This window comes from Chiloscyllium plagiosum, unplaced genomic scaffold (genome assembly GCF_037043375.1).
Source record: "Chiloscyllium plagiosum isolate Xiang-an unplaced genomic scaffold, Cpla_swu_hap1 HiC_scaffold_2, whole genome shotgun sequence".
Taxonomy (NCBI): Eukaryota; Metazoa; Chordata; class Chondrichthyes; order Orectolobiformes; family Hemiscylliidae; genus Chiloscyllium; species Chiloscyllium plagiosum.
Genome location: NW_028270140.1, coordinates 69217361 through 69242736, shown reverse-complemented (window position 1 = coordinate 69242736; position 25376 = coordinate 69217361). Strand labels below are relative to the sequence as shown.

General features: G+C 53.0%; 1 protein-coding gene across 6 annotated transcripts in view; it reads left to right on the top strand.

Annotated features, from left to right (window-relative positions):
* Window positions 1–280: 280 nt before the first annotated feature.
* Window positions 281–25376, top strand: part of LOC122561322 (solute carrier family 28 member 3-like) — a 228942-nt gene continuing 203846 nt past the window's right edge. For 5 of the 6 annotated variants that reach the window (XM_043713029.2, XM_087997563.1, XM_087997569.1 and 2 more), the window contains exons 1-2: window positions 281–462; window positions 3563–3615. In XM_043713029.2, coding sequence (XP_043568964.1) covers window positions 445–462; window positions 3563–3615 — 71 coding nt within the window. In that variant the 5' untranslated portion in view covers window positions 281–444. The remainder of the gene's footprint in view (window positions 463–3562; window positions 3616–25376) is intronic. The other variant, XM_087997568.1, reaches the window with a different exon arrangement.

Here is a 25376-nt window from a genome sequence, read left to right as displayed (position 1 = left end):
GCACAGTAGGTCAGGTAATATCCGAGGCCCAGGAAAATCGACGTTTTGGGCAGGAGTGATTTTTTTTTCCCTGATGAAGGGCTCCTGCCCGAAACGTCGATTTTCCTGCTCCTCGGATGTTACCTGACCTACTGTGCTTTTCCAGCACCACAAATCAACGGGCTCAAGATGTAAGCCCCGCCCACCGCCTGGCAGGGACAGTTGGCCCCGCCCACCACGCGGCTCGGGTTATTAGGCCCGCCTACTCCTACACGCAGAAGTGTCGGAGCGTCACAATACCCTGTACTGTACTGTATTACGTCTGAGGGATTTCTGAAACTACCCATTAGCCTGCCCTTATCTCCGATTCAGTGGATGCTCAGGTTGGGATGGTGGTGACATCACTGTCCGCACGCGCTCCTGGAAATTTCTAGAAACCACAAGATTAGCGGTGAACGGTTGAAAATGGCGAATAAAGTGGCGGTGAGCCTCTACCTCTGCACAAATAGGACAAGACCATAAATGATTCTTCAGTTTCATGCCCTTTTATAATGTCCAGGGTAACCCGGCTCTTGGTGGTTTTCTCTAGAGAGAGAAACAAAGTTTATGTTTCTGATGAGCGGAGAAACCTGCTTTTATTGCTTGCGGGGTTCACATGGGGTTAATTTCCTTTACGTTCAGTCTGTGTCTGCAATAACACGGCTCTTATCCAAAGAGTTAATAGAACGAAACTTCGAGCTGCGAGTGCGTGTTGTTGCGAGTTGGTAGCAGTTGTTGAAACCTCAGTCTGTTGAGTTTAATTTGCTCCACGTTCGGCTGATTAATGCCAGGAACTGTTCAAATCCATTTACTTGGTACCTACCGCCAAGCAGGTTTATAGGCGTCAGCAACAAATGGTTTGCTGGGCTGTCCTACTGATATTTCTTTCTATAGCATTTTCACCATCGGGTTCAATGTTAATTTCCATTAGCTGTGAAATTAAACTAAAAAAAGTTTAAATCAATGAATTGTCTGAAGTGTCACTTAAGAAAAGAACAGCATTTATGATGTTTAGTATGGAAGACATAAGGGAGTTTATAGATTGATTAGTCATCTTACAAACACTGACATTGACATTCTTTCAGAGTACTTGTTCCTTATCACTCTCCAGTAAGAACAAATATTTTTAAGTTGTGGATACGTTCCAAAAAGTCCATGATGTGGAGGGGCCAGTGTTGGACTGGGGTGTACAAAGTTAAACATTACACAACACTAGATTACAGTCCAGCAGATTTATTTGGAAGCACTAACTGTCAGAGCGCTGCTCTTTCATCAAGTGGTTGAGGTGTGCTTCCAAATAAACCTGTTGGAGTATAACCTGGTGCTGTGTGATTTTTTTTAAACTTTGTCCCAAAAAGGTGTTAGCCTGCAGGCAGCACAATATGGTAGGAAAGGGAATTAGACGATTGATTGTGCATTAAAATTGGAGCAATGTGACAACTCGTTAATCTCCCAAATAGAAGTAGGCAATTCAACCCATCAAAAATTCTATTCAGTCACATTATGGCTAATCAATTTAATTTTGCCTGCTGTTTCTTTATATCTCTTGACATCCTTAACAACCAAAAATCCATCAATTCCAGTCATGGGATTTCAATAGTTTTAGCAATCAAAACGTTTTGAGTGAAAGTTTCAGATTAGGAGGAAAAATATGGCCTTGCTTGATTTTAAGAATTTTTTTCCACCAGTTTCTTTATATTTCCCCATATGTCCCATAAGTTTGTAAATATTTGATTAGATAACTTATCTTTAATGTAATAAAACATTGGTAATAATACAGGAGTGTTATCAATCAATTTGACAATGAGATGCATAAGTATATATTCAAAAAATGACCAAAAAAGTGGTTTTGAGGCACCTCTTAAGTAAGGATAGAGAAAAAGAGAGGCTTGAAGTTATGACCATTAATGGTGGAGCAAAGTAGTGGATACTCAAGAGCCGAGACTTTATGGAGGACTCTGAGTTGGTGAGTGGCAATGACATGGAAGGATTAGAAAACATGGATTGAAATTTTTCATAAGTGTGTATAACATTGTTAAGATGTTGTTAAACTGATAGTGTAGATCAGAGGGTAGAAATAGTTGTCTAAATTGAGGGAGTACACTCACATTCATAAAAGTTATCTTCATAAATTGCACTTTCAAACCCTCACATGAGATTTTGCTCTGCACTACCTCCAAGGCCAGTGTTTGTTGTTGAAAGCAGTACCACAAATGTAGTCTAATCAAGATGCTGTACAAATGGTGTGCAACATAATTTCCTTTGTATTCCATTTTCCTAATGTAAAAATCAACATTGTATCAGTCTTTTTGATTGCTTTTTGTATCTATTCCCTACTTTACTGTGTACCCAGATGCCCACATCCCTTAACAGCTCCCAGTAATGTAAGCTATTAAAAAAAGTGATTTGTCTTTTTTGGATTAAAAGTAGGTATTTCAACTGAAAGACAGTTATTTATTATTCAGTGAGTCTAGGGCTGGTTTCTGAATCAGTGTATTTCCTGACACAGAATATTTTGGAAAATGAAGCCAGGTTGATAATTTATGTAAGACTGGGAAACTAGTTGTGGAATTATGACTGCAGCATTCTTAAGCTTAATGCAAGAATTGGAAAAAATGGGTCAAACATTAGTGGATTTTTTTTCAGTCATTCTTTAGTGATGTTTCAAAAGGGATTTCGCCAAAATTAGCAGGGTAGAGAATTTAAACAAGTTGATAGATTTGCTGTGGATAATAATCAGTTTTGAATGTGATTGTATTCAGTGCAATTTGCCAATTGCTGTTTAATATGTCTGCTTGGCGGTTGTATTGTAAACCATTTTTCACATTTCTTCAGACTGCTGTAAGTTATTCAGATATTGGGCAGGAAAAGGCATTCTACTCAGTGATTCACCTGGTTGAGTTTGAATTTCGTGTGTGTTTATCATTATTTTGTAAGGATAGAGCAAGCTACACCAGTTCATTTAGTCTGCTCCTGCTCCTATTTCTTGTGTCTAAAAATCATTTTTGAAGCAGGGCAAAAAAATGTTGACTTATATAAAGACAGTTTGAATTGTGTTTGTTTAGACAATTCAAGTTGATACTTTTTCAATTTCTAAGGTCAATGCAAATAAATAAATCATTAAAGTTGAAAGCACAGTTTATATTTCTTACCTGAAACATTGCTAAAGGGAAGCATGAAGTTGAAGCTTTTCCTCTTGCATTCATCAGAATGAGGAATCTTTGCTCTCGTCAGTTTTTTCCAGTTCAAAATGAAACAAGTAGTTGAAGCTTGTCGTCTTGAATGGGAAGAACCTGACTTGAGCAAAGATTCCTCATCCTGACAAATGCAAGATGAAAAGATTCACCTACTTGTTCTCTTTAGCAATAGTTAAAGTTCTGTACCACCAAGCAATTATTTATTGCTTTGATAAAATTTGCACACAGAGACTCAAAGCACAATGCTTATTATAATTTGTTTCATTATAAGTAATTTATTGAATTTTACTTTGAAACCTATGAAAGTTACCTTTTTTGTTACTAATTTAAACTCTATTTATGTTGAGGCTGAAAGTGAAGAGGAGTTGGACACAGGAGATGCACAGATTGCTTCAGAAAGGTATTGATATTTCTTCAGATTTGATTTGTAAATCTTTTGAAAGTATTATTTCAGATAATATACTGTTTCTGAAAAATAACATCATCAAGCTTCATTTGAATTGATGATGAATCTCTACATTATTTTCTACACCAATTGGAAGAAGCATTGAGGTGGTGAGCATACAGTCTGTATTCTGGTTAGGGAACTCCAATGCCCACCAAGAATGGTGGTTCAGTAGCACCACTACTAACTAGTTAGCTATGTTTTAAAGGGCATAACTACTAGACTTGGTGCTGCATTTGGTGGTGAGGCAGCATCATCAGCAAGAAACCAACTTGACAATGTATTCAATAATCTATCTGTTGCGATGCATTTATTTGTAATCGTATCCTTTAGCACAGTCCTTGTGATAAAATTCCCACTTTTTCTTGAGAGTATTTTTCGTTGTGATTGCTGGTAGCACCAACCTGCAAAATGGGATAGATTTTGAACAGATCAATAACTCAAAACTAGGCATTCATGAGGCACTGTGTGCCTTCAGCAACAGCATTGTATTAAATGCAGTCTGTTACCTTGAGGCCTGTATGTCCTCCACTATTACCATTAATCTGCAGGATCAACCCTGGTTTAATGAAGAGTGCAGGAGGGCATCCTGGGAGCTGCTGTAGACACCTGTGAACAATGTGTCCATTTGGTGAAGCTACAACACAGGACTACTTGAATACCAAAAGTCGAACTGGTTGCAATAGAGAGATCCCAATGCAATAGATTAGATCTAAACTCTGCAAGCCTGCCACGTGCAACAGTGAATATTGATGGGCAATTTAGCAATTGACAGGAGAAGACTCCACAAGAATCCCTATCTTTAGAGCTAGGGAAGTCAATTAGAGTTCAATGCAGAAAACATAAAAGAAGCATTTGGAACTACCTTCAGCCAGAAGTGTCAAATGGATGATCAATTTTGATTTCCCCCTGAAGACTGTAGTATCACATGTGCCAAGTTTCAGCCAATTCAATTCACTTCATATAATGTCAAAGCAAAGCTAAAGTCCCAAAATACTGCAAAGGCTATGGGCCTTAACAATAAGAGTACTGAAAATTTTGCTCCAGTACTAACTGCTCCTAATTAGCTTTATCTATCGATTTCAAAGAGACCTTGGAGTGCAGGTTCATAGCTCCTTGAAAGTAGAGTCGCAGGTAGATAGGATAGTGAAGAGGGTGTTTGGTATGCTTTCCTTTATTGGTCAAAGTATTGAGTACAGGAGTTGGGAGGTCATGTTGCAGCTGTACAGGACATTGGTTAGGCCACTGTTAGAATATTGCGTGCAATTCTGGTCTCCTTATCGGAAAGATGTTGTGAAACTTGAAAGGGTTCAGAAAAGATTTACAAGGATGTTGCCAGGGTTGGAGGATTTGAGTGATAGGGAGAGGCTGAACAGGCTGGGGCTGTTTTCCCTGGAGCGTCAGAGGCTGCGGGCTGACCTTATAGAGGTTACAAAATTATGAGGGGCATGGATAGGGTAAATAGGCAAAGTCTTTTCCCTGGGATCGGGGAGTCCAGAACTCTTCTTTGAACTCTTTCCAGCTTAATAATAATCTTCCTATAACTGGTTGCCAGAACTGGACACAGTACGCCTGAAGACGCCTCACTAATGTCCTATACAACCTCAATATGACTTCCTAACTCCTATACTCAAAGGATTGAGCAATGAAGGCAAGCTTGCTTAATACATTTTTAACCATCCTGTCGATATGTGAAGGAAACTTCAAGGAATTATATACCTGAACCTCTACGCCCCTCTGTTCTATAGCACTACCCAAGGAGAAAATGAGGACTGCAGATGCTGGAGATCAGAGATGAAAAATGTTGCGCTGGAAAAGCACAGCAGGTCAGGTCAGGCAGCATCTGAGGAGCAGCAGAGTCAACGTTTCAGGCATAAGCCCAATCTTGATGAAAGCTTTATGTGCAAAACATCGACTCTTCTGCTCCTTGGATGCTGCCTGACCTGTTGTGCTTTTCCAGTGCCACAATTTTTGACTCTCATCTCCAGCATCGGCAGTCCTCACTTTCTCCCATTAATTATGTAAGTCCTACCCTTGTTTGTTGTAGCAAAGTGCAATACCTAGTATTTATCCAGATTGAACTCCATTTGCCATGTTTCTGCCCTTCTAACCCATTTGATCAAGATTCCTTTGTAGTCTTAGAAAACCTTCTTCACTGTCTCCTGTGCCATTAATTTTGGTGTCGTCTGTAAGCTTACTAACTGTGCCTTTTATATTCTCATCCAAATCATTTATGTAAGTGCCAAACCAAAGACGACCCAGAATCGAACCCTGTGGAACACCGCTGGTGACAGGCCTCCAGTCCGAAAAACAATCCTGCACCATCACTCTGTCTCCTGCCGTTAGGCCAATTATCTATCCAATCGGCTTACCCTGAATTCTATGTTACTTAACTTTACTAAATAGTCTAAGAATTGGAACCTTGTCGAAGGCTTTACTAAGGTCCATGTAAACAACGTCTACTGCTCTAGCCTCATTACTCTGCTTGGTAACTTTCTCAAAAAACTCAAATCAAGTCTGAGAGACACGATTTTCCTGCACAAAACTATGTTTCCTATCCTGAATTAATTTTTGTTTCTCTGAATGTCCATAAATCCCATCTGTTAAAATCACCTCCAACAATTTACCCACAACCAAAGTCAGAGACAGGTCTATAATTCCCCGGTTTCTCCTTGCAACCTTTTTTAAAGGTACAACATTAGCCATTCTCCGGTTATCAGGCACCTTCCATGTATTTGTAGATGATGCACATTTTTCTGCAAGGGGCTTTACTATTTCCCCCTTACCTCCCACAGCATTCTGGGATATGTTAGATCAGGACCCGGAGATTTATCCACCTTTATATTTTTGAAGACCTCCAGAATGCCCTCTTCTGTTACGTAAACTGTTTTTGAAAATGTCATGATGTATTTCTCTACGTTCGCTAACCTCCATTTCTTTCTCCACAGTAAAAACTGACATGAAATATTCATTTAGTATCTCTCCCACCTCTTGGGATTCAACACAAACATGACCTTCTTGATCTTAAAGGAACCCCACCCTTTCTCTAGTTACCCTCTTGCTCTTAATGTACTTGTAGAATCCCTTTGGATTATCCTTAACCTTATCTGTCAATGCTATTTCATATCTCATCTCATATCTCATAACTTTGCTTTCCTGATTTCTTCCTTAAGAATGCCCCTACTGTTTATATTGATCATTTGAACCAAGTTGTCTATATCTAAAATAAGATTTTCTGTAATTTTTGAGAAGATTTGTAGCTCCAGTTGAGGTTCAGGTTGTAAGTTTGCTTGCTGAGCTGGAATGTCTGTTTTCAGATGTTTCGTCACCAAAATAGGTAACATCGTCAGTGAGCCTCTGGTGAAGCCATGGTGTTATGTCCTGCTTTCTATTCATGTGTCTTAGTTTCTTAAGATGATAAAGTGCAGTCAGTGTTTCTTTGGCCAGGTTAATTGATGTGAACAGGGCTGTTACGTCAAAGGAGACTATTATTTTGTCCTCTTCCACCTTTGGTGTCTTTGGTGTTCAGGAATTCTTGGGTGGAGTGAATGGAGTGGCATGAGTCTTCTACCAGGTATTTCAGATTTCAGTGGAGTTCCTTGGTTAGTCTGTGTCGGTGTTCCAGGTAGTGAGACTATGGATCTGAGGCCCATGGTTTTTGTAGACAATAGGTGCAGGAGTAGGCCATTCTGCCCCTCGAGCCTGCACCACTATTTAATATGATCATGGCTGATCATCCTTAATCAGTATCCTGTTTATGCCTTATCTCCATAACCCTTGATTCCACTATCCTTGAGAGCTCTATCCAACTTTTTCTTAAATGAATCCAGAGACTGGGCCTCCACTGCCCTCTGGGGCAGAGCATTCCACACAGCCACCACTCTCTGGGTGAAGAAGTTTCTCCTCATCTCTGTCCTAAATGGTCTACCCCATATTTTTAAGCTGTGTCCTCTGGTTCGGCACTCACCCATCAGCGGAAACATGTTTCCTGCTGCCAGAGTGTCCAATCCTTTAATAATCTTATATGTCTCAATCAGATCCCCCCTCAGTCTTCTAAACTCAAGGGTATACAAGCCCAGTCGCTCCAGTCTTTCAGCGTAAGGTAGTCCTGCCATTCCAGGAATTGACCTTGTGAACCTACGCTGCACTCCCTCAATAGCCAGAATGTCTTTCCTCAAATTTGGAGACCAGAACTGCACACAATACTTCAGGTGTGGTCTCACCAGGGCCCTGTACAGCTGCAGAAGAACCTCTTTGCTTCTATACTCATCCCTCTTGTTATGAAGGCCAGCATGCTATTAGCCTTCTTCACTACCTGCTGTACCTGCATGCTTACCTTCATTGACTGGTGTACAAGAACATCCAGATCTCTTTGTACTGCCCCTTTACCTAAATCGATTCCATTTAGGTAGTAATCTGCCTTCCTGTTCTTGCCACCAAAGTGGATAACCATACATTTATCCACATTAAACTGCATCTGCCATGCATCTGACCACTCACCTAACCTGCCCAGGTCACCCTGTAGTCTCCTAACATCCTCCTCACATTTCACCCTGCCCCCAGCTTAGTATCATCAGCAAATTTGCTAATGTTATTACTAATACCATCTTGCAAATCATTAATATATATTGTAAAAAGCTACGGTCCCAGCACTGATCCCTGCAGTACCCCACTGGTCACTGCCTGCCATTTCGAAATGGAGCCGTTTATCACTACTCTTTGTTTCCTCTCAGCCAACCAACTTTCATTCCAAGTTAGTACTTTGCCCCCAATACCATGTGCCCTAAGTTTGCTCACTAACCTCCTATGTGGGACTTTATCTAAAACTTTCTGAAAGTCCAGGTACACTACATCTACTGGATCTCCCTCGTCCATCTTCAGAGTTACATCCTCAAAAAACTTTCGCCGAGCTGGAAGTTTTTGTTGCAAATGTTTCGTCCCCTGGCTAGGCGACATCATCAGTGCTTGGGAGCCTCCTGCGAAGCGCTTCTTTGATGTTTCCTCCGGTGTTTATAGTGCTCTGTCCCTGCCGCTTCCGGTTGTCAGTTTCAGCTGTCCGCTGTAGTGGTTGGTATATTGGGTCCAGGTCGATGTGTTTGTTGATGGAGTTTGTGGATGAATGCCATGCCTCTAGGAATTCCCTGGCTGTTCTCTGTCTGGCTTGCCCTATGATAGTAGTGTTGTCCCAGTCGAATTCATGTTGCTTGTTGTCTGGACTAGCCACACTACCATACATCAGGAGCATCTCGGAACTGACAGCCAGACTACTGCGACCCCTAGGACTCATAACGGCACACAAACCAACAGCCACGCTCATAAAACAACTCACCAGAACGAAGGACCCGATACCCAACATGAGCAAAACTAATGTAGTGTACAAAATACCATGCAAGGACTGCACAAAACACTATATAGGACAAACAGGAAGACAGCTAACTATCAGCATACATGAACATCAACTAGCCATGAAACGACACGACCAGCTATCCTTAGTAGCCACACACGCAAACAACAAGCAACATGAATTCGACTGGGACAACACTACTATCATAGGGCAAGCCAGACAGAGAACAGCCAGGGAATTCCTAGAGGCATGGCATTCATCCACAAACTCCATCAACAAACACATCGACCTGGACCCAATATACCAACCACTACAGCGGACAGCTGAAACTGACAACCAGAAGCAGCAGGGACAGAGCACTATAAACACCGGAGGAAACATCAAAGAAGCGCTTCGCAGGAGGCTCCCAAGCACTGATGATGTCGCCTAGCCAGGGGACGAAATGTTTGCAACAAAAACTTCCAGCTCGGCGAACAGAACCACAACAACGAGCACCCGAGCTACAAATCTTCGCACAAACTTCCAGCACCTTTCCCACCACTGAGGTCAGACTTACTGGTCTATAATTTCCTGCTTTCTCTCTCCCACCTTTCTTAAAAAGTGGTACAACATTAGCCACCTTCCAATTCGCAGGAACTGATCCCGAATCTATCGAACTCTGGAAAATAATCACCAAGGCATCCACGATTTCTTGAGCCACCTCCTTCAGTACCCTCGGATGTAGACCATCAGGCCCCGGGGACTTATCAACCTTCAGACCTATTAGTCTCTCCAACACCAATTCCTGGCAAATATAAATTCCCTTCAGTTCAGGTCCTTCAGCCACTGTTACCTCAGGGAGATTGCTTGTGTCTTCCCCAGTGAACACAGATCTGAAGTACCAATTCAACTCTTCTGCCATTTCTTTGTTCCCCGTAATATATTCCCTTGTTTCTGTCTTCAAGGGCCCAATTTTAGTCTTAACCATTTTTTTGCCTTTCACATACCTAAAAAAGCTTTTACTATCCTCCTTTATATTTTTGGCCAGTTTACCTTTGTACCTCATTTTCTCTCTGCGTATTTCCTTCTTAGTAATCCTCTGTTGTTCTTTAAAAGCTTCCCAGTCCTCCGTTTTCCCACTTCTCTTTTCTATGTTATACCTTTTCTCTTTTAACTTTATATGTTTCTTAACTTCCCTCGTCATCCACGGCCACCCATGCCTCCTCCTAGGATCTTTCTTCCTTTTTGGAATGAACTGATCCTGCATCTACTGCATTATACACAGAAATATCTGCCATTGTTCCTCCACTGTCATCCCTGCTAAGGTATTGCACCATTGAACTTTGGCCAGCTCCTCCCTCATAGCTCCATAGTTCCCTTTATTCAACTGAAATATTGTCACTTCCGATTGTATCCTCTCTCTCTCAAATTGCAGATTGAAGCTTATTGTATTATGGTCATTACTTCCCAATGGCTCCTTCACTTCAAGGTCCCTGATCAATTCTGGTTCGTTGCGCAATACCAGATCCAGAATTGCCTTCTCCCTGGTAGGCTGCAGCACCAGCTGTTCTAAGAATCCATCTTGGAGGCACTCCACAAAGTCTCTTTCTTGAGGTCCAATACCATCCTGATTCTCCCAGTCTACCTGCATGTTGAAATCCCCCATAACAACTGTAGTAACATCTTTGCGACAGGCCAATTTCAGCTCCTGATTCAACTTACATCCGACCTCCAGACTACTGTTTGGGGGCCAAGAGGGTCTTTTTACCCTTAGAATTTCTCAGCTCTATCCATACTGACTCTACATCCCCTGATTCTAGGTCCCCCCGCACAAGGGACTGAATATCATCCCTTACCAGCATGTCCACCCCACCACCTCTGCCGGTCAGTCTGCCCTTACAATAGCACGTGTAGCCTTGAATATTCATTTCCCAGGCTCTGTCCACTTGAAGCCGCATCTCAGTTATCCCCACAATATTGTATCTGCCAATTTCCAAAAGAGCCTCAAGCTCATCCATCTTATTTCTAATGCTTTGTGCATTCATATATAGTATTTTTAATTTGTTACTGCCCTCACCCTTCCCATCAACTCCTATTTCACTCAACCTTACAGCATGAGCCCTTTTTGAGTTTTCTGCTTCATTGATACAGTTGTCTTTCTTGACTTGTTGAAACCTTATTGCTGGAACAGCACAGCAGGTCAGGCAGCATCCAGGGAACAGGAGATTCGACGTTTCGGGCACAGGCCCTTCTTCAGATTCCTGAAGAAGGGCCTGTGCCCGAAACGTCGAATCTCCTGTTCCCTGGATGCTGCCTGACCTGCTGTGCTGTTCCAGCAATAAAGTTTCAACTTTGATCTCCAGCATCTGCAGACCTCACTTTCTCCTCGTCTTTCTTGACTTCCCTTGTTCTAACTTTCCCTTCAATTTCTTTCTTAAACATCCAGTTTGTCCTCTTCCCCCCCGCGACTGAGTTTAAACGCAGCTGTGTTGCAGTAGCAAACCTGCCTGCCAGAATGCTGGTCCCCAACCTATTAAGGTGCAAACCGTCTCTCTTGTATAATTTATGCTTACCACAAAACACACCCCAGTGATCCAAGAATTTAAATCCTTGCTTCCAGCATCAGTCCCCAGCCACACATTCAAGTCCATTATCTCCTTGTTTCTGGCCTCACCAGCCCGAGGAACTGGAAGCAAACTGGAGACAACCACTCTGGACGTCCTGCTTTTCAGCCTTCTTCCTAGTTCTCCGAAGTCCCGCTGTAGTATGTTCCTCCTCTTCTTTCCGACATCATTTGTGCCGACATGTCCCACCACCTCTGGCTCTTTGCCTTCGTCCTTGAGGATCTCCTGCTTTCTGTCTGTGATGTCTTTAACCCTGGCACCAGGAAGGCAACATCCCATCCTTAAGTCCCACCTGCTGCCACAAAAACCCCGGTCAGTTCCTCTCACTATGGAGTCTCCTATTACCACGACTCTGTGCGATGTCCGACTCTTCCGCTCTGCATCCACGCCAACTTTTGATTCACAGACCTGGCCGCCTCGTGAACTGGCAGTGTCATCTGTCTCTACTGTTTCCAAAAGATTCAACTTGTTCCTGACAGGTACTTCCCCCATGGTCTCTTGCACCTGCCTCCTTTCTGCCTTCCTCATTGTCTGCTCTCTTCTGGTATGGTTGGTGTAATAACCTTGCTGAAGGTCTTGTCCAGAAAGATCTCGTTCTCTCGGATGAGCCTAAGGTTCTCGAGTTCTTTCATCAGTGCTGTAATATGCTCTGTCAGTGGCTGAACGTGCACACACTTTCCACACTTATACGAGCCAGACACATCAGAGTCGTTGACCTCCCATGTCAAGCATGTACCACACTGAACCAGCTTGGCAGTCATGTCTTCACCCTCTTCAAGTGTGGCGTAATCACTTCACTCAACCTCCTTGTACTTTAGTTAGTTCGTAGAAGCAGGGTGTATTGGGTACATCCGGTTTCATTTTTTGGAAGTCTGTCTTGTTTTAATTGTCCTGATTTCTGAAGCCTTTTCAATGTGGATGTGAAACAATTTTCTAGTTGTGGAGTATGGTCTATCACATAGTGTCGGTATGCAAACAGTGAGTTTGCTTTTTCAATGTACTCCACTCTATTTAGAATGACGGTCATGTGCTCTTTGTCTGCAGGTAGGATTACAATGTTTTTGTCTTTTTTGAGTCTTTCTAGGGCTTTCCTGTGTGTTGAGTGTGTTCCCTTCCTTTTTCCTGCAGAGTATTGGTGCAACTCTATCTGATGGTCTGCTAGGTTTCTTCTTAGTCTGTTGTCCTTCAGGGTTGATCCTAATGCTGCTAGGAAGTCCTTTTTGTCCGCATCTCTTTATTTGTAGTTTAACCCTTTCACTGGGATGGCTTTTTCCGTATCCGTTAGTGGTCGGTCTGCTAATCTTTTTTTATCCAAGCTTCTGTGCTATTCTTTTTTGTGAGTTTGTCCAGTTTTTCATGTAGGGTTAGTTTTAAAATTTTATGTGTTTGCTGCTGATAATGCATATGGCTCATTCTAGTGTCTGTCCATTCATGGTCTGTTGCCTTCTTATATAAAGTTTTTTTTGGCATGAAATTTCCCGATTGTGTTTATGGAGTCGGTTGTGGACATTGTTAATAGTTTCTTGCAACATTGCGCGGACGTTCTGTTCTGCTATTCTTTTGGCTAGTGGGATGTTGAGTGGTATTTAAGACATTTTGGTAGGACCTGATTCCTGAGAAATTCATGCAGGAAGTACAGTTGTTCGCGGGTGACGTTCAGTCTGATGGTGTTGATTTCTCATCTTTGTGCTAGTTTTAGCGTATTGTGTCCATAGGTGTTTGTGATTTGAGAAGATTTGTAGCTCAGGTTGAGGTTCAGGTTATAAGTTTGCTCACAGAGCTGGAAGATTTGTTTTCAGACGTTTTGTCACCATACTAAGTAACATCATCAACGAGCCTCCGGTGAAGCGCTGGTGTTATGTCCTACTTTCTGTAGGTTTCTTAAGGTGGGTGATACCATTTCTGATTCTTTTTTCTCAGAGGAAGGTAGATGGGGTCCAAATCGATGTGTTTATTGATGGAGCCTATCAGACCGACCACTAACAGATACAAGAAAAGCTGACCTAGTAAGAGGGTTAAACTGCAACTACAGAGACGTAGACAAAAAGAACTTCCTAGCAGCATTAGAATCAACACTGAAGAACAATAGTGCAACTGTCTGTCTGATGGTCTGCTAGGTTTCTAACACTAAGCAGTAAAAAAAACGAAGTGAACACACTCAACACAGGAAAGGAAAGCCCTAGAAAAACTCAAAGACAAAAACGTTGCAATTCTACCTGCAGACCAAGGGTGCAGACAAAGACTGTTATTTTAAACAGAACAGAGGACAGAGGAGTCTCGATTATCCGAATACCAATTATCCAAAATTCGGATTATCCGTAGGTGATCTCGAGGTCCTGATGGAAGCATTACATCAAAGACTTATTTCCAACAGTGATCGTGTCTTTTGTTTACAGTGATTAAACAGGCACTGTCTCCAAATGACTGACCTCCCACGCGCTCTCTCTCTCTCTTGCGCTCTCTCTCTCTCTCTTGCGCTCTCTCTCTCTCTTGCGCTCTCTCTCTCTCTTGCGCTCTCTCTCTCTCTCTTGCGCGCTCTCTCTCTCTCCTGCGCGCTCTCTCTCTCTCCTGCGCGCTCTCTCTCTCTCCTGCGCGCTCTCTCTCTCCTGCGCGCTCTCTCTCTCCTGCGCGCTCTCTCTCTCCTGCGCGCTCTCTCTCTCCTGCGCGCTCTCTCTCTCCTGCGCGCTCTCTCTCTCTCCTGCGCGCGCTCTCTCTCTCTCCTGCGCACGCTCTCTCTCTCTCCTGCGCGCTCTCTCTCTCCTGCGCGCTCTCTCTCTCTCCTGCGCTCTCTCTCTCTCTCTCCTGCGCTCTCTCTCTCTCTCTCCTGCGCTCTCTCTCTCTCTCCTGCGCTCTCTCTCTCTCTCCTGTGCTCTCTCTCTCTCCTGCGCTCTCTCTCTCTCCTGCGCGCTCTCTCTCTCCTGCGCGCTCTCTTTCTCCTGCGCGCTCTCTTTCTCCTGCGCGCTCTCTCTCTCCTGCGCGCTCTCTCTCTCCTGCGCGCTCTCTCTCTCCTGCGCGCTCTCTCTCTCCTGCGCGCTCTCTCTCTCCTGCGCGCTCTCTCTCTCCTGCGCGCTCTCTCTCTCTCCTGCGTGCGCTCTCTCTCTCCTGCGCGCGCTCTCTCTCTCCTGCGCGCTCTCTCTCTCCTGCACGCTCTCTCCTGCGCGCTCTCTCTCTCCTGCGCGCTCTCTCTCTCCCGCGCTCTCTCTCTCCCGCGCTCTCTCTCTCCTTCGCGCTCTCTCTCTCCTGCGCGCTCTCTCTCTCCTGCGCGCTCTCTCTCTCCTGCGCGCTCTCTCTCTCCTGCGCGCTCTCTCTCTCCTGCGCGCTCTCTCTCTCCTGCGCGCGCTCTCTCTCTCTCCTGCGCTCTCTCTCTCCCCTGCGCGCTCTCTCCTGCGCTCTCTCTCTCTCTCCTGCGCTCTCTCTCTCTCTCCTGCGCTCTCTCTCTCCTGCGCTCTCTCTCTCTCCTGCGCTCTCTCTCTCCCCTGCGCGCTCTCTCCTGCGCTCTCTCCCTCTCTCCTGCGCTCTCTCTCTCTCTCCTGCGCGCTCTCTCTCTCTCCTGCGCTCTCTCTCTCTCCTGCGCTCTCTCTCTCTCCTGCGCTCTCTCTCTCTCCTGCGCTCTCTCTCTCTCCCCGGCGCTCTCTCTCTCTCCTGCGCTCTCTCTCTCTCTCTCCTGCGCTCTCTCTCTCTCCTGCGCGATCTCTCTCCCTCCTGCACGCTCTCTCTCTCCTGCGCGCTCTCTCTCTCCTGCGCGCTCTCTCTCTCCTGCGCGCTCTCTCTCTCCTGCGCGCTCTCTCTCTCCGCGCTCTCTCTCTCCTGCGCGCTCTCTCTCTCCTGCGCGCTCTCTCTCTCCTGCGCGCTCTCTCTCTCCTGCGCGCGCTCTCTCTCCTGCGCGCGCTCTCTCTCCTGCGCGCGCTCTCTCTCCTGCGCGCGCTCTCTCTCTCCTGCGCTCTCTCTCTCCTGCGCGCTCTCTCTCTCCTGCGCGCTCTCTCTCTCCGGCGCTCTCTCTCTCTCTCCTGCGCTCTCTCTCTCTCCTGCGCTCTCTCTCTCTCTCTCCTGCGCTCTCTCTCTCTCCTGCGCGATCTCTCTCCCTCCTGCACGCTCTCTCTCTCCTGCGCGCTCTCTCTCTCTCCTGCGCGCGCTCTCTCTCTCCTGCGCGCGCTCTCTCTCTCCTGCGCGCGTTCTCTCCTGCGCGCGCTCTCTCCTGCGCGCGCTCTCTCTCTCCTGCGCGCGCTCTCTCTCTCCTGCGCGCGCTCTCTCTCACCTGCGCGCGCTCTCTCTCACCTGCGCGCGCTCTCTCCTCTGCGCCCGCTCTCTCCTCTGCGCCCGCTCTCTCCTCTGCGCCCGCTCTCTCCTCTGCGCCCGCTCTCTCCTCTGCGCGCGCTGTCTCTCCTGCGCGCGCTCTCTCTCTCTCCTGCGCTCTCTCTCACCCCTGCGCGCTCTCTCCTGCGCTCTCTCTCTCTCTCCTGCGCTCTCTCTCTCTCTCCTGCGCTCTCTCTCTCTCCTGCGCTCTCTCTCTCTCCTGCGCTCTCTCTCTCCCCTGCGCGCTCTCTCCTGCGCTCTCTCTCTCTCTCCTGCGCGCTCTCTCTCTCTCCTGCGCTCTCTCTCTCTCCGGCGCTCTCTCTCTCTCCTGCGCTCTCTCTCTCTCTCTCCTGCGCTCTCTCTCTCTCCTGCGCGATCTCTCTCCCTCCTGCACGCTCTCTCCCTCCTGCGCGCTCTCTCTCTCCTGCGCGCTCTCTCTCTCCTGCGCGCTCTCTCTCTCCTGCGCGCTCTCTCTCTCCTGCGCGCTCTCTCTCTCCTGCGCGCTCTCTCTCTCCTGCGCGCTCTCTCTCTCCTGCGCGCTCTCTCTCTCCTGCGCGCTCTCTCTCTCCTGCGCGCGCTCTCTCTCCTGCGCGCGCTCTCTCTCCTGCGCGCGCTCTCTCTCCTGCGCGCGCGCTCTCTCCTGCGCGCACTCTCTCTCTCCTGCGCGCTCTCTCTCTCCTGCGCGCTCTCTCTCTCCTGCGCGCTCTCTCTCTCCTGCGCTCTCTCTCTCTCCTGCGCGCTCTCTCTCTCCTGCGCGCTCTCTCTCTCCTGCGCGCTCTCTCTCTCCTGCGCGCTCTCTCTCTCCTGCGCGCTCTCTCTCTCCTGCGCGCTCTCTCTCCTGCGCGCTCTCTCTCTCCTGCGCGCTCTCTCTCTCCTGCGCGCTCTCTCTCTCCTGCGCGCTCTCTCTCTCCTGCGCGCTCTCTCTCTCCTGCGCTCTCTCTCTCTCTCCTGTGCTCTCCCTCTCTCCTGCGCTCTCTCTCTCTCCTGCGCTCTCTCTCTCTCCTGCGCTCTCTCTCTCTCCTGCGCGCTCTCTCTCTCCTGCGCGCTCTCTCTCTCCTGCGCGCTCTCTCTCTCCTGCGCGCTCTCTCTCTCCTGCGTGCTCTCTCTCTCCTGCGCGCTCTCTCTCCTGCGCGCGCTCTCTCTCCTGCGCGCGCTCTCTCTCCTGCGCGCGCTCTCTCTCCTGCGCGCGCTGTCTCTCCTGCGCGCGCTCTCTCTCTCCTGCGCTCTCTCTCTCCTGCGCGCTCTCTCTCTCCGGCGCTCTCTCTCTCTCTCCTGCGCTCTCTCTCTCTCCTGCGCTCTCTCTCTCTCTCTCCTGCGCTCTCTCTCTCTCCTGCGCGATCTCTCTCCCTCCTGCGCGCTCTCTCTCTCTCCTGCGCGCTCTCTCTCTCTCCTGCGCGCGCTCTCTCTCTCCTGCGCGCGCTCTCTCTCTCCTGCGCGCTCTCTCTCCTGCGCGCGCTCTCTCCTGCGCGCGCTCTCTCTCTCCTGCGCGCGCTCTCTCTCTCCTGCGCGCGCTCTCTCTCACCTGCGCGCGCTCTCTCTCACCTGCGCGCTCTCTCTCACCTGCGCCCGCTCTCTCCTCTGCGCCCGCTCTCTCCTCTGCGCCCGCTCTCTCCTCTGCGCCCGCTCTCTCCTCTGCGCCCGCTCTCTCCTCTGCGCCCGCTCTCTCCTCTGCGCCCGCTCTCTCCTCTGCGCGCGCTGTCTCTCCTGCGCGCGCTCTCTCTCTCTCCTGCGCTCTCTCTCACCCCTGCGCGCTCTCTCCTGCGCTCTCTCTCTCTCTCCTGCGCTCTCTCTCTCTCTCCTGCGCTCTCTCTCTCTCCTGCGCTCTCTCTCTCTCCTGCGCTCTCTCTCTCCCCTGCGCGCTCTCTCCTGCGCTCTCTCTCTCTCTCCTGCGCGCTCTCTCTCTCTCCTGCGCTCTCTCTCTCTCCTGCGCTCTCTCTCTCTCCGGCGCTCTCTCTCTCTCCTGCGCTCTCTCTCTCTCTCTCCTGCGCTCTCTCTCTCTCCTGCGCGATCTCTCTCCCTCCTGCACGCTCTCTCTCTCCTGCGCGCTCTCTCTCTCCTGCGCGCTCTCTCTCTCCTGCGCGCTCTCTCTCTCCTGCGCGCTCTCTCTCTCCTGCGCGCTCTCTCTCTCCTGCGCGCTCTCTCTCTCCTGCGCGCTCTCTCTCTCCTGCGCGCTCTCTCTCTCCTGCGCGCGCTCTCTCTCCTGCGCGCGCTCTCTCTCCTGCGCGCGCTCTCTCTCCTGCGCGCGCTCTCTCTCTCCTGCGCGCTCTCTCTCTCCTGCGCGCTCTCTCTCTCCTGCGCGCTCTCTCTCTCCTGCGCTCTCTCTCTCTCCTGCGCGCTCTCTCTCTCCTGCGCGCTCTCTCTCTCCTGCGCGCTCTCTCTCTCCTGCGCGCTCTCTCTCTCCTGCGCGCTCTCTCTCTCCTGCGCGCTCTCTCTCTCCTGCGCGCTCTCTCTCCTGCGCGCTCTCTCTCTCCTGCGCGCTCTCTCTCTCCTGCGCGCTCTCTCTCTCCTGCGCGCTCTCTCTCTCCTGCGCTCTCTCTCTCTCTCCTGCGCTCTCCCTCTCTCCTGCGCTCTCCCTCTCTCCTGCGCTCTCTCTCTCTCCTGCGCTCTCTCTCTCTCTCCTGCGCTCTCTCTCTCTCCTGCGCGCTCTCTCTCTCCTGCGCGCTCTCTCTCTCCTGCGCGCTCTCTCTCTCCTGCGCGCTCTCTCTCTCCTGCGCGCTCTCTCTCTCCTGCGCGCTCTCTCTCTCCTGCGCGCTCTCTCTCTCCTGCGCGCTCTCTCTCTCCTGCGCGCTCTCTCTCCTGCGCGCGCTCTCTCTCCTGCGCGCGCTCTCTCTCCTGCGCGCGCTCTCTCTCCTGCGCGCGCTCTCTCTCCTGCGCGCTCTCTCTCTCCTGCGCGCTCTCTCTCTCCTGCGCGCTCTCTCTCTCCTGCGCGCTCTCTCTCTCCTGCGCGCTCTCTCTCTCCTGCGCGCTCTCTCTCTCCTGCGCGCTCTCTCTCTCCTGCGCGCGCTCTCTCTCCTGCGCGCGCTTTCTCTCCTGCGCGCTCTCTCTCTCTCTCCTGCGCTCTCTCTCTCTCTCCTGCGCTCTCTCTCTCCTGCGCTCTCTCTCTCTCCTGCGCTCTCTCTCTCTCTCCTGCGCTCACTCTCTCTCTCTCCTGCGCTCTCTCTCTCTCTCCTGCGCTCTCTCTCTCTCTCCTGCGCTCGCTCTCTCTCTCCTGCGCGCTCTCTCTCTCCTGCGCGCTCTCTCTCTCCTGCGCGCTCTCTCTCTCCTGCGCGCTCTCTCTCTCTCCTGCGTGCGCTCTCTCTCTCCTGCGCGCGCTCTCTCTCTCCTGCGCGCGCTCCCTCTCTCCTGCGCGCACTCTCTCTCTCCTGCGCGCGCGCTCTCTCTCCTGCGCGCGCTCCCTCTCCTGCGCGCGCTCTCTCTCTCCTGCGCGCGCTCTCTCTCTCCTGCGCGCGCTCTCTCTCTCCTGCGCGCGCTCTCTCTCTCCTGCGCGCGCTCTCTCTCTCCTGCGCGCGCTCTCTCTCTCCTGCGCGCGCTCTCTCTCTCCTGCGCGCGCTCTCTCTCTCCTGCGCGCGCTCTCTCTCTCCTGCGAGCGCTCTCTCTCTCCTGCGCGCGCTCTCTCTCTCCTGCGCGCGCTCTCTCTCTCCTGCGCGCGCTCTCTCTCTCCTGCGCGCGCTCTCTCTCTCCTGCGCGCGCTCTCTCTCTCCTGCGCGCGCTCTCTCTCTCCTGCGCGCGCTCTCTCTCTCCTGCGCGCGCTCTCTCTCTCCTGCGCGCGCTCTCTCTCTCCTGCGCGCGCTCTCTCTCACCTGCGCGCGCTCTCTCTCTCCTGCGCGCGCTCTCTCTCTCCTGCGCTCTCTCTCTCTCCTGCGCTCTCTCTCTCTCCTGCGCTCTCTCTCTCTCTCCGGCGCTCTATCTCTCTCTCCTGCGCTCTCTCTCTCTCCTGCGCTCTCTCTCTCTCTCCTGCGCTCTCTCTCTCTCCTGCGCGATCTCTCTCCCTCCTGCGCGCTCTCTCCTGCGCGCTCTCTCTCTCCTGCGCGCTCTCTCTCTCCTGCGCGCTCTCTCTCTCCTGCGCGCTCTCTCTCTCCTGCGTGCTCTCTCTCTCCTGCGCGCGCTCTCTCTCCTGCGCGCGCTCTCTCTCCTGCGCGCGCTCTCTCTCCTGCGCGCGCTCTCTCTCCTGCGCGCTCTCTCTCTCCTGCGCGCTCTCTCTCTCCTGCGCGCTCTCTCTCTCCTGCGCGCTCTCTCTCTCCTGCGCGCTCTCTCTCTCTCCTGCGTGCTCTCTCTCTCTCCTGCGCGCTCTCTCTCTCCTGCGCGCTCTCTCTCTCCTGCGCGCTCTCTCTCTCCTGCGCGCTCTCTCTCTCCTGCGCTCTCTCTCTCTCTCCTGTGCTCTCCCTCTCTCCTGCGCTCTCTCTCTCTCTCCTGCGCTCACTCTCTCTCTCTCCTGCACTCTCTCTCTCTCCTGCGCGCGCTTTCTCTCCTGCGCGCGCTCTCCTGCGCGCTCTCTCTCTCTCTCCTGCGCTCTCTCTCTCTCTCCTGCGCTCTCTCTCTCTCTCCTGCGCTCTCTCTCTCTCTCCTGCGCTCACTCTCTCTCTCTCCTGCACTCTCTCTCTCTCCTGCGCGCTCTCTCTCTCTCCTGCGCTCTCTCTCTCTCTCCTGCGCGCTCTCTCTCCTGCGCGCTCTCTCTCCTGCGCGCTCTCTCTCTCCTGCGCGCTCTCTCTCTCCTGCGCGCTCTCTCTCTCTCCTGCGTGCGCTCTCTCTCTCCTGCGTGCGCTCTTTCTCTCCTGCGTGCGCTCTTTCTCTCCTGCGTGCGCTCTCTCTCTCCTGCGCGCGCTCTCTCTCTCCTGCGCGCGCTCCCTCTCTCCTGCGCGCACTCTCTCTCTCCTGCGCGCGCGCTCTCTCTCCTGCGCGCGCTCCCTCTCCTGCGCGCGCTCTCTCTCTCCTGCGCGCGCTCTCTCTCCCCTGCGCGCGCTCTCTCTCTCCTGCGCGCGCTCTCTCTCTCCTGCGCGCGCTCTCTCTCTCCTGCGCGCGCTCTCTCTTTCCTGCGCGCGCTCTCTCTCTCCTGCGCGCGCTCTCTCTCTCCTGCGCGCGCTCTCTCTCTCCTGCGCGCGCTCTCTCTCTCCTGCGCGCGCTCTCTCCTGCGCGCGCTCTCTCTCTCCTGCGCGCGCTCTCTCTCTCCTCCGCGCGCTCTCTCTCTCCTCCGCGCGCTCTCTCTCTCCTGCGCCCGCTCTCTCCTCTGCGCCCGCTCTCTCCTGCGCGCGCTGTCTCTCCTGCGCGCGCTCTCTCTCTCTCCTGCGCTCTCTCTCTCTCCTGCGCTCTCTGTCTCCTGCGCTCTCTCTCCTGCGCGCTCTCTCCTGCGCGCTCTCTCTCCTGCGCGCTCTCTCTCCTGCGCGCTCTCTCTCCTGCGCGCTCTCTCTCTCCTGCGCGCTCTCTCTCTCCTGCGCGCTCTCTCCTGCGCGCTCTCTCTCTCCTGCGCGCTCTCTCTCTCCTGCGCGCTCTCTCTCCTGCGCGCTCTCTCTCTCCTGCGCGCTCTCTCTCTCCTGCGCGCTCTCTCTCTCCTGCGCGCTCTCTCTCTCCTGCGCGCTCTCTCTCTCCTGCGCGCTCTCTCTCTCCTGCGCGCTCTCTCTCTCCTGCGCGCTCTCTCTCTCCTGCGCGCTCTCTCTCTCCTGCGCGCTCTCTCTCTCCTGCGCGCGCTCTCTCTCTCCTGCGCGCGCTCTCTCTCTCCTGCGCGCTCTCTCTCTCTCCTGCGCTCTCTCTCTCTCTCCTGTGCTCTCCCTCTCTCCTGCGCTCTCTCTCTCTCCTGCGCTCTCTCTCTCTCTCCTGCGCTCTCTCTCTCTCTCCTGCGCGCTCTCTCTCTCCTGCGCGCTCTCTCTCTCCTGCGCGCTCTCTCTCTCCTGCGCGCTCTCTCTCTCCTGCGCGCTCTCTCTCTCCTGCGCGCTCTCTCTCTCCTGCGCGCTCTCTCTCTCCTGCGCGCTCTCTCTCTCCTGCGCGCTCTCTCTCTCCTGCGCGCTCTCTCTCCTGCGCGCGCACTCTCTCCTGCGCGCGCTCTCTCTCCTGCGCGCGCTCTCTCTCCTGCGCGCGCTCTCTCTCCTGCGCGCTCTCTCTCTCCTGCGCGCTCTCTCTCTCCTGCGCGCTCTCTCTCTCCTGCGCGCTCTCTCTCTCCTGCGCGCTCTCTCTCTCCTGCGCGCTCTCTCTCTCCTGCGCGCTCTCTCTCTCCTGCGCGCTCTCTCTCGCCTGCGCGCGCTCTCTCTCCTGCGCGCGCTTTCTCTCCTGCGCGCTCTCTCTCTCTCTCCTGCGCTCTCTCTCTCTCTCCTGCGCTCTCTCTCTCTCTCCTGCGCTCTCTCTCTCTCCTGCGCTCTCTCTCTCTCTCCTGCGCTCACTCTCTCTCTCTCCTGCGCTCTCTCTCCTGCGCTCTCTCTCTCTCTCCTGCGCTCGCTCTCTCTCTCCTGCGCGCTCTCTCTCTCCTGCGCGCTCTCTCTCTCCTGCGCGCTCTCTCTCTCCTGCGCGCTCTCTCTCTCTCCTGCGCGCTCTCTCTCTCTCCTGCGTGCGCTCTCTCTCTCCTGCGTGCGCTCTTTCTCTCCTGCGTGCGCTCTTTCTCTCCTGCGTGCGCTCTCTCTCTCCTGCGCGCGCTCTCTCTCTCCTGCGCGCGCTCCCTCTCTCCTGCGCGCACTCTCTCTCTCCTGCGCGCGCGCTCTCTCTCCTGCGCGCGCTCCCTCTCCTGCGCGCGCTCTCTCTCTCCTGCGCGCGCTCTCTCTCTCCTGCGCGCGCTCTCTCTTTCCTGCGCGCGCTCTCTCTTTCCTGCGCGCGCTCTCTCTCTCCTGCGCGCGCTCTCTCTCTCCTGCGCGCGCTCTCTCTCTCCTGCGCGCGCGCTCTCTCTCCTGCGCGCGCGCTCTCTCTCCTGCGCGCGCGCTCTCTCTCCTGCGCGCGCTCTCTCTCTCCTGCGCGCGCTCTCTCTCTCCTGCGCGCGCTCTCTCTCTCCTGCGCGCGCTCTCTCTCTCCTGCGCTCTCTCTCTCTCCTGCGCTCTCTCTCTCTCCTGCGCTCTCTCTCTCTCTCCTGCGCGCTCTCTCTCTCCTGCGCGCTCTCTCTCTCCTGCGCGCGCTCTCTCTCCTGCGCGCGCTCTCTCTCCTGCGCGCTCTCTCTCTCCTGCGCGCGCTCTCTCTCCTGCGCGCGCTCTCTCTCCTGCGCGCGCTCTCTCTCCTGCGCGCGCTCTCTCTCCTGCGCGCGCTCTCTCTCCTGCGCGCGCTCTCTCTCCTGCGCGCTCTCTCTCTCCTGCGCGCTCTCTCTCTCCTGCGCGCTCTCTCTCTCCTGCGCGCTCTCTCTCTCCTGCGCGCTCTCTCTCTCTCCTGCGTGCTCTCTCTCTCTCCTGCGCGCTCTCTCTCTCCTGCGCGCTCTCTCTCTCCTGCGCGCTCTCTCTCTCCTGCGCGCTCTCTCTCTCCTGCGCGCTCTCTCTCTCCTGCGCTCTCTCTCTCTCTCCTGTGCTCTCCCTCTCTCCTGCGCTCTCTCTCTCTCTCCTGCGCTCTCTCTCTCTCCTGCGCTCTCTCTCTCTCCTGCGCGCTCTCTCTCTCCTGCGCGCTCTCTCTCTCCTGCGCGCTCTCTCTCTCCTGCGCGCTCTCTCTCCTGCGCGCGCTCTCTCTCCTGCGCGCGCTCTCTCTCCTGCGCGCGCTCTCTCTCCTGCGCGCGCTCTCTCTCCTGCGCGCTCTCTCTCTCCTGCGCGCTCTCTCTCTCCTGCGCGCTCTCTCTCTCCTGCGCGCTCTCTCTCTCCTGCGCGCTCTCTCTCTCCTGCGCGCTCTCTCTCGCCTGCGCGCGCTCTCTCTCCTGCGCGCGCTCTCTCTCCTGCGCGCGCTTTCTCTCCTGCGCGCGCTCTCCTGCGCGCTCTCTCTCTCCTGCGCTCTCTCTCTCTCCTGCGCTCTCTCTCTCTCTCCTGCGCTCTCTCTCTCTCTCCTGCGCTCTCTCTCTCTCTCCTGCGCTCACTCTCTCTCTCTCCTGCACTCTCTCTCTCTCTCCTGCGCGCTCTCTCTCTCTCCTGCGCTCTCTCTCTCTCTCCTGCGCGCTCTCTCTCTCCTGCGCGCTCTCTCTCTCCTGCGCGCTCTCTCTCTCCTGCGCGCTCTCTCTCTCCTGCGCGCTCTCTCTCTCTCCTGCGTGCGCTCTCTCTCTCCTGCGTGCGCTCTCTCTCTCCTGCGCGCGCTCTCTCTCTCCTGCGCGCGCTCTCTCTCTCCTGCGCGCGCTCTCTCTCTCCTGCGCGCGCTCTCTCTCTCCTGCGCGCGCTCTCTCTCTCCTGCGCGCGCTCTCTCTTTCCTGGCGCGCTCTCTCTCTCCTGCGCGCGCTCTCTCTCTCCTGGCGCGCGCTCTCTCTCTCCTGCGCGCGCTCTCTCCTGCGCGCGCTCTCTCTCTCCTGCGCGCGCTCTCTCTCTCCTGCGCGCGCTCTCTCTCTCCTCCGCGCGCTCTCTCTCTCCTGCGCGCGCTCTCTCTCTCCTGCGCGCGCTCTCTCCTCTGCGCCCGCTCTCTCCTCTGCGCCCGCTCTCTCCTGCGCGTGCTGTCTCTCCTGCGCGCGCTCTCTCTCTTCCTGCGCTCTCTCTCTCTCCTGCGCTCTCTGTCTCCTGCGCTCTCTCTCCTGCGCGCTCTCTCCTGCGCGCTCTCTCTCCTGCGCGCTCTCTCTCCTGCGCGCTCTCTCTCCTGCGCGCTCTCTCTCTCCTGCGCGCTCTCTCTCTCCTGCGCGCTCTCTCTCTCCTGCGCGCTCTCTCCTGCGCGCTCTCTCTCTCCTGCGCGCTCTCTCTCCTGCGCGCTCTCTCTCTCCTGCGCGCTCTCTCTCTCCTGCGCGCTCTCTCTCTCCTGCGCGCTCTCTCTCTCCTGCGCGCTCTCTCTCTCCTGCGCGCTCTCTCTCTCCTGCGCGCTCTCTCTCTCCTGCGCGCTCTCTCTCTCCTGCACGCGCTCTCTCTCTCCTGCGCGCGCTCTCTCTCTCCTGCGCGCTCTCTCTCTCTCCTGCGCTCTCTCTCTCTCTCCTGCGCTCTCTCTCTGTCTCCTGCGCTCTCTATGTCTCTCCTGCGCTCTCTCTCTCTCTGCGCCCTCTCTCTCTCTCCTGCCTCTCTCTCTCTCTCTCCTGCGCTCTCTCTCTCCTGCGCTCTCTCTCTCTCTCCCCTGCGCGCTCTCTCTCTCCTGCGCGCTCTCTCTCTCCTGCGCGCTCTCTCACTCCTTCGCGCTCTCTCTCTCCTGCGCTCTCTCTCTCCTGCTGCGCTCTCTCTCCTGCGCGCTCTCTCTCTCCTGCACGCTCTCTCCTGCTCTCTGCGCTCTCTCTCTCCTGCGCGCTCTCTCTCCTGCGCGCGCTCTCTCCTGCGCGCGCTCTCTCACCTGCGCGCGCTCTCTCACCTGCGCGCGCTCTCTCACCTGCGCGCGCTCTCTCACCTGCGCGCGCTCTCTCACCTGCGCGCGCTCTCTCTCCCTGCGCGCTCTCTCTCTCTCCTGCGCTCTCTCTCTCTCCTGCGCTCTCTCTC